Source organism: Triticum aestivum, chromosome 2D (genome assembly GCF_018294505.1).
Source record: "Triticum aestivum cultivar Chinese Spring chromosome 2D, IWGSC CS RefSeq v2.1, whole genome shotgun sequence".
Classification (NCBI taxonomy): Eukaryota; Viridiplantae; Streptophyta; class Magnoliopsida; order Poales; family Poaceae; genus Triticum; species Triticum aestivum.
Window position 1 is genome coordinate 208,393,233 of NC_057799.1, and position 8,191 is coordinate 208,401,423.

Consider the following 8,191-nt stretch of genomic DNA (forward strand, 5'->3'; position numbering starts at 1 on the left):
CGACCGGTGAGGGGGGGAGTGGGCCGGCCTGCTGGGCCAGCTGGCTCGGGTGGGCCGAAGCCCAAGTGGGGCAGGGGGTTTCTCTCTCTCTGCTTTTCCTTTTTCCTTTTTGTTTCTTTTTATTTTCAGCAGCTTTTGCATTTTCTTTTTAGCCAAAATTTACTTTGCAAAATTATGCCACTGGCCAAAACAATTTCAAAGAATTAAAGTGCACTGCCACAAAAATATTGTGAGACTTTTGAAATAGTTTGCCAATTTTATAAATTAAAAAGGCATTTAATTTATTGCTTAGGTCACTGTTTTACGTAGTTTAGGCCACTTAAACCCTTTGCAAAAATGTTGGTTCACCACCAATATTACCAGAAGAATATGTTTCACATGATGAACATTTTATTTTTCATGTTTGAGCAATTTTGAATTTCACTCAGAATTTGAAATTGAATTCAACTGGAATTTGAAATGAGAGAGAACCAAGGGTGATCAAACACTTGTTAAGCAAAATGATTAACTTAACCCCAGGGTTACTGTATCATCATTACACCGGGGTGTTACATATAATGATGAGGAAGGCATGCTGCTGGACGGCAGGTCGGCACTCGGCAGGCCTGTTGGGTCCTCTACATGATGGAGATCAACATGAAATTCGGCCGTGCCCATGTGGCTCTGCTTGGACGTAGACCGCCAAGACGATCTGAATCCTCGCAAAGAAAAAAACCTGCTCCCACGCGGGTCGCGAGGAGATCAAACAAGTCTCTGCACCGGAGCAGGAACCGAGAGAGAGAGAGAGAGAGAGAGAGTCCACTGCCCGTCTTCCCCTGAGCTCCTTCGCCGGCGAACGCCCAAAACTCCGCATGGAGATCCTCCAACAAGGTGAGAGTTCTCGCTCCTCTCCCCGCAGGCAGCAAACCGGCGGTTTCATTTTGTCGGTGGATCCGGGGCTTCTTGGTTTTGATCTGCTTAGCGCGTCCATCCTTGCCTTCTTGCGCGATTCCAGGAATGGAACAGGCAGCAGAATACGCGGACCCCTGCCTCTGCCCCTTGCTCAACGGACGCCGCCCCATCGCCGTCTCCCGATTTCAGCGCCACCCCGTCGCCGTCTTCCCTATTTCACCGCCGCTGGCTTCCGATTTCGCTGCCGCCCGTGCACCAACACCACGGTCGCCGTGGCCAACACTCACTGATTCAGCTGTGCCCGCCGCTCACGCTCCAGGAGCCTGTGTTCGTCGCCGCTGGCATCTGGATGCGGTGGCCTGCTCTTGCTCTGTCTCTGCTCTTGGGGTTCCCCCGGCATCGCGCTCCGGCTTGCTGTGTGCGGCGAAGGCGATGGCATGAGCGAATTGACAATTTGGCAGTGTTTCTGTGAAGTTCCTGGTAGTGCTTTCTCGTGTCAGTGTCTGGCTACCTGCAAATGCAATTCACTGTCCATCGAAACGTTTTACAAGGAATGGAAATACACATGCTATTGGATGTTTTTTTGGGGTGACAACTAATATACCCTGTATACAGTTTACAGTGTCAAGACTTACTTGTCTCTATTTGTTGTATTGATTGCTCATATGCTTGTGGCGCAAAGTAGTACATTTGCAGAGTGATGCAGAGAATTTCTATGGCAATTCTACTAACTGCACTTATAATGATATAAGTGCCTCATGAAAATCGGAAGCAAGTTTGATGTGGGAAACGAGGAATAGCCTGTTCGGCTAGTAGCTGTGTCATGTTATGGTTTGCCCTGACTTTGCAAAAAATAAATAAATGGTTTGCCCTGCATACATCCCTTGGTTTGCTCAGGACTCAAACCTGAAACTAGTCGGATAGAGTAGATAATTCTTCCTTGTGTGCCAGCGCTACTACTTGATTGTGTGCCAGCATTCAGCTTTGAGTCATAGCTGATTCTCAATTTGATGAACTTGTTCCAGGTGTTAAAGCCATAGTACCTCACTCAACATTGTTGGAAAGAAGCTGAGCTTAGTCAGTCTGAATGGAACAATCTAAGCTCTAGTGTAAATCTTTTGCTTATGCAGTTATGCAGTTATGCTCATTTCTGGTGGTACCCAGTTTCTAGATCCACTTTAGGCAAGACGGTAGCTTTGTCCTTTAAAATTATCTGTGGTGGGTGGGGGTATAAACGGAGTCGATATTCCCTACTGTCTGTTTCGCCGACTGCTTCTGGATTTGATATGGTTTAGTGCAATTACTATCCAGCACGATCCTTGTACGGTTCAGCTTCCTACATATGCGCATTTTATTTTTATTTAAGCATGTAGACATTAGCCCCTTTATGGTTTGTACGATTACTTGTACAAAGTCTTAATGGAAAATGTCCCAAAGCAGATGGTTTCCTACTGCTAGGGTGATCCTAAGAATCCGAAGGGTTGAAACTTCCACGAAAAATCTTCGAATTGGGAGTAAGAAGTACCATTGGGCTGTGGATGAGCTCTCAGCTCAGTGGTCAGAGTAAGTCCAGGGAAGGGTCCGCCCACTTTGGGTCTATAACGTGGCCTTTCCCTCGGTTCTTACATGGGTCTCACATCTCCTTCTTTATTAAAAATCAGTAGGGGCTTCTCCCCCTACTGGTCTAGTTTTTTTTTCATTGGGCTTTGGGTGTTTATGCTTCCATAAAATGTCTGTTAAAGTCTTGTGTGGTTGTATTGGCTTGATGCGACGATGAGATAAATAGAAGCATAAAAAAAGAGCAGCCCGGTGCACGTAGCTCCTGCTTCCGCAAAGTCCAGGGAAGGGTCCGGCCACTTTGGGTCTATAACGCGGCCTTTCCCTCAGTTCTTACATGGGTCTCACATCTCCTTCTTTATTAAAAATCAGTAGGGCCTTCTCCCCCTACTGGTCTAGTTTTTTTTTCATTGGGCTTTGGGTGTTTGTGCTTCCATAAAATGTCTGTTAAAGTCTTGTGTGGTTGTATTGGCTTGACGCGACGATGAGATAAATAGAAGCATAAAAAAAGGGCAGCCCGGTGCACGTAGCTCCCGCTTCCACAGGGTCCGGGGAAGGGTCCGACCACTTTGGGTCTATAGTACGCAGCCTTTCCCTACATTTCTGCAAGGCAACAGCTTTACCGCTGCGCCAAGGCTCGCCTTCTATAAATAGAAGCATCCATTATCAAAATATTAATACTAGAAATAAATAATAGTATTATAAAGTGTCCATTCTTTATTTGCTCATTTTCTAGAGAACTTTCATCAATAAAAATATCACAATTGCAAGGTATTTCATTTCCCACCTGGTGCCTTCTTTTATGTTGTTTCATACCAATCAACTGACAGTTCAATCCACCTACCTGTAATCACTGGGTTGGTGATGTAATTACTGCACATGGTGGAAGTTCTTTGAGGAATATCTTGACCTGCTTTCATCAGTGTAGAAAATTTCTGACATATCTTGCTATGCATTTGTTAGTATGGCATAAGGTAATTTGAATATCGGCTGATTACGTTTTGAGTTATGTGTTCATTATGTTAGTCTGCTTTATGTGTGCTTCCATGCTTATGAAAACGGAGTTAAAAAATGCTTCGTTAACCAAACTTAATACAGAAACATTATTATGCGAAGCAGTTTAGAGTATGAACCTAGAACCCAACTTGCGTTCAGAAAATGATCATACAAATGGAATGATCTTGGTGTTTTGTTGTTCTCATGCTATGTATTTGAATAATCATTAGCTTAAGTTCATATCCCTGATGAATTAATATGGGTATCTATATCTTCAGGCACTATGTCGATGTTCCCGGGGATGGATCTTACGAAAATGGATCCTCCAACTCTTACCCTCCTTGGAGCAGCTTGTTGTGTAATGTTGTCTATGCATTTCACAGTACAGCTGGTATCACAGCATCTTTTCTATTGGAAAAATCCCAAAGAGCAGAAGGCTATACTCATTATAGTGCTGATGCCTCCATTGTATGCTATAACTTCCTTTGCTGGTCTTCTGGATATTAAGGGAAGCAAAACATTTTTTACATGCTTGGAGTCTGTTAAAGAATGCTATGAAGCACTGGTGAGTCCTCTTAGGTCGATGGCATTTTTTCACCTGAAGTTTGTGATTTCACTCACTTTTCCTTCTATTTTTTTTTTCAATTCTGCAGGTTATTGCTAAGTTTCTGGCATTGATGTACAGCTACTTAAATATATCTATCAGTAAAAACATTGTACCTGATGAAATCAAAGGGAGGGTGCTTCATCATTCTTTCCCTGTTTCTCTTTTCCTGGTATCTTTCTTACACCCTTCTATACACTTACAGAATATATGATGAGTGTTCCCGTAATCTGCTCTTGAATTTTTGTTATGCAACCTGCACTATTAATGACAAATTAATAAGGGGTCCTAGGTGCATACCCATACTGAGCCTTACCATATCTGTAGGATGTTGTATTGCTCAATAATATTAAAATGATTATGGTGTTAACAGAAAGGTTTATATATTCCATCCACAAAGTACTAATTCAGTTAGTAATATCTGTTTAATTGAAGCATGTACCTATGTGTAGTCATGCATGCTTAAACGATGATTTTAACCTCCATTTCTTCATGTGTTGTTCACTAAATTTTCCTATATGCATTCGAATGTTGTTGTCTCCTGAACCTTCCTTTGCATCATTTGTCCACAATTGCATATTTGCACCGATAACCTGCATATGTAATCTGGAAGCTATTAGCAATACTGTTTGATTGAGGCTTCACACCTTGTTCAGTAGTTTTACTTTGTGTGTACTGAAAGTAACCTATATGCTTCGCTTTGGCAGCCCCGTAATGTTCGGTTGGAGCACAAGACACTTAAGCTTCTGAAGTACTGGACCTGGCAATTTGTTGTTGTTAGGCCAGTATGCTCCATTCTGATTATTGCACTTCAGCTTCTTGGGTTGTACCCCAGCTGGGTCAGCTGGACCTTCACAATTATACTTAACTTTTCAGTCTCCATGGCATTATATGCCTTGGTCATATTCTATCACTTGTTTGCTAAGGAGCTGGCACCTCACAAGCCTCTTGCTAAGTTCTTGTGCATCAAAGGGATAGTCTTCTTCTCTTTCTGGCAGGTAAAAATCCCATCCTCTCCTGGCTGAAAAGAGTTTGAATTTTCTTATAAATATCTTTGGGGTTAGTTTTCTGTGTATCTGAATGCTATTGATGTAATGTACCCAGTTTGTCTTAATGATTGCGTCTGAACATTTGGTTGAGGAAGCGATATTGGTTTAGTAATGTTGATTGATAGTTTAGACCTTATGTTCCTTCCATGTTGTTTGTGATGATTTTGCGCAAAGCTTCTCCTCTCACTCACTCTTTGGATTTTGTTCTGCATGATATTTAATCACCTTATTTTGTTATTATAGCTGATGATTATCAATCTAGGAGTTTCATCTGCAGTTTAGTTTCCCATGCCTTGCCGTAAATGTTTATGAGTATAAATCAGTTAACTGGTTCACCTTTTTAACGCACAACTTCGTTGCAGTAGAGATTTTCTGTGGACTTTTCTTGTGAGCTGTGAGTGAACCCTATTGTCTATGGATGCTTCACGCGACATTGTAACATGCAATTGTTCACTGTAGGGAATTAAAAGCAATATCCGAATACAACACCTGTTCAATTTGTAAAACAGTTACTTTCTATCAAATGAAATATGATCAAACTCCTGAATCTTGAATGCTATTGTGTTTTTGCAGGGCTGTGCGTTGGATGTTTTGGCTGGTGTAGGGGTCATTCAATCTCACCATTTCTGGCTGGACGTGGAGCACATCCAGGAGGCAATCCAGAATGTGTTGATTATCCTGGAAATGGTCATTTTCTCAGTTCTCCAGCAGTACGCGTATCACGTTGCTCCGTACAGTGGCGCTGACAAGGCAAAATTCGAGAAGAAGAATGAATGATCCGCCAAGCAACATAAGCAGCTTGTTCTTGTATGGTTTTGTGTGTATGTGCTGGGAATATGTTATAGACATGGGTACTTCCTTATGGGCACGTGTAGAGTGAGCCGTTATACTTTGAACATTAGGGAAACGAGATGATCAGGAAGATAGAGGAATGACACTGTTATCTGCGCTGTGAAACTATGTAACGCCCGAATAAGGCGAATTTTGGGGGTTTTTCCGCTCCAACGTGGAGTCCTGAATAAATGTTGGTTTCGTGCTGAAATCATGGTGTGTCCATGTTGTTTGCTGAACTTAACGCAGCACTACATAAGGTGTTTTTTTTTCAGGAGTGTGGACTTTTGGTGATCAGGTCCAAGGAGCTTGGTACTTTAAATTTTAAAATGTTCAGAAGGCATTGTAGAAATACATATTTGTCTTTTCTTTTGTATGCCTTGTGTGAAAATACTCCCTCCGCTCCTAAATATGTCTTTTTAGAGATTTCAATGTGGATGACAACGGAGGAAAATGAGTGAATCTACACTCTAAAATATGTCTATATACACAGTTCAAATTAGAATATCTAAAAAGACTTATATTTAGAAACGGAGGGAGTATGTTGTTAAGAAATTTTGCACATACATGATATACATGTGTTTTTTTGGAAATGGAGGCGTGCCCCCGGCCTTTGCATCATAATGATGCATGCAGCCATCTTATTAAAAATCCACGAAGTATCAAAAAGTCATAAGAATATTACAGCTCGCAAGCGGAGCGAATCAAAAGCAAAAAGAAAAGTACATGCTGACAATCACAACCGATACAGTAATATGAAGGATAAGCTCCCTAGACTCCTATCCTGTTATGTGACCGCCATCCGAATCGGTTGAATATAGCCCGTGCTACCATCTCCCACTGGTTGCACCCAGTAACCAAAGGCTCCCTGGAGTCCATAGGAGTGAGTAAGGACCACGTACGGATCCAAGCGGTAGCTCTGAAGATGACCTGCAAGAAAGTTAAAGTGTGTTGTCTGTTAAAAATCTTATCATTCCTACAGTTCCATATAGCCCACAAACGCGCACATATTCCAATCCGAATACGAGCCGCAGTAGTCTGTTCAACCCCAGCTAACCACGTCCCAATCAACGACGCAATGTCAACTGGAGGATTAATGTTGAAGGCTATATGAATCGTTCTCCAAAGTAATTTGGCGAGTGGGCATTCAAGGAATAAATGTTGTATTGTTTCATCATGATCACAAAACAACACCGCGAACTACCTACCCATCGCCTCTTGATTAAGTTGTCCTTAGTGAGTATCACTTGCTTGTGGACGAACCACATAAAGATTTTAATACGCAAAGGAACCTTAACCCTCCAAATATGCAACGATCTTGAGATTGGACCAGAATTGATCAAATCCATATAGAACGATTTTGCCATAAAAATCCCATTTTTAGCTAATTTTCATGTTGTCGAATCCGGCTGGTCGGAGAGTTGAACATCAATCAATCTCCGAACCAAATGCATCCAGTCATTCCATCTCTCACCAACTAACGCATGTCTGAACTGAATATTCAAGGGAATTGTTTGAACAACTGTGCCTACGTAATCCTCCTTACGTTGCACAATGTTATAAAGGATGGGATATTGGACGGCCAGGGGCGTCTCTCCTAACCACGTATCCTTTCAAAATCTTGTTGACGTCCCATTGCCAACTAAGAATTTGACCCTACGAAAGAACAAGTCCTTCGTTCTCAGAAGTCCCTATAAATGTGTATGGGTGTTGACAGAATATTTCGAATTTTTTTTCATGCTGTGGAAAATTGTATTTTGAAAAGGAGCTCCCTGGTGCTCGTGGTTTTGCAGAGAGTATGTTGCGGTGTGGTTTGGATGGGTCGCATAGTTTTTGTGAGAGTGCGAAGGAGAAGTGAAGGGAAAAAAGGAGAAAAGAGAGTGGAACATGGAAGTGATTGGTTGGGGTCCAGTCTGTCTACTGTATAGTATAGGTGGTACCTGAAAGGGGAGCGGACCGCACACAGTGGCATGGTGGGCACGGCCACTGACTGGTGTGTGTGGTGTACGTGTACGTGGGGTCATGTGCAACTCCTGTAGATTCCTAGTACGGCCCCTTGTCCCGTGACCTTTTCATCAGCTATGCTACCCCAGCTTTTTTTTTAACCATGGTCACAAGTCTCATCTCTCCTCTTGTCCTGGCCTCTCCTGTAGACTCCACACTCCAGTAAGTATTTTCCCCTCTTGCTCCTCTTCCATCATTACTGTATCTACTGCTCCAAAGAGTAGAAGTAGTGCCACTCAAAAGGACTGGAGGCTGAGAG

At 42.5% G+C, this 8,191-nt stretch overlaps 1 protein-coding gene across 1 annotated transcript; it reads left to right on the plus strand.

The window, feature by feature from the left end:
• The first annotated feature begins 642 nt into the window (after positions 1-642).
• LOC123052589 (transmembrane protein 184 homolog DDB_G0279555) lies at positions 643-6,139 on the plus strand. The gene is made up of 5 exons (XM_044475841.1): positions 643-870; positions 3,723-4,009; positions 4,098-4,220; positions 4,756-5,046; positions 5,671-6,139. Exons 1-5 carry the CDS (start codon positions 852-854, stop codon positions 5,872-5,874), a joined length of 924 nt encoding a protein of 307 aa, XP_044331776.1. The 5' UTR covers positions 643-851; the 3' UTR covers positions 5,875-6,139.
• Positions 6,140-8,191: the final 2,052 nt, after the last annotated feature.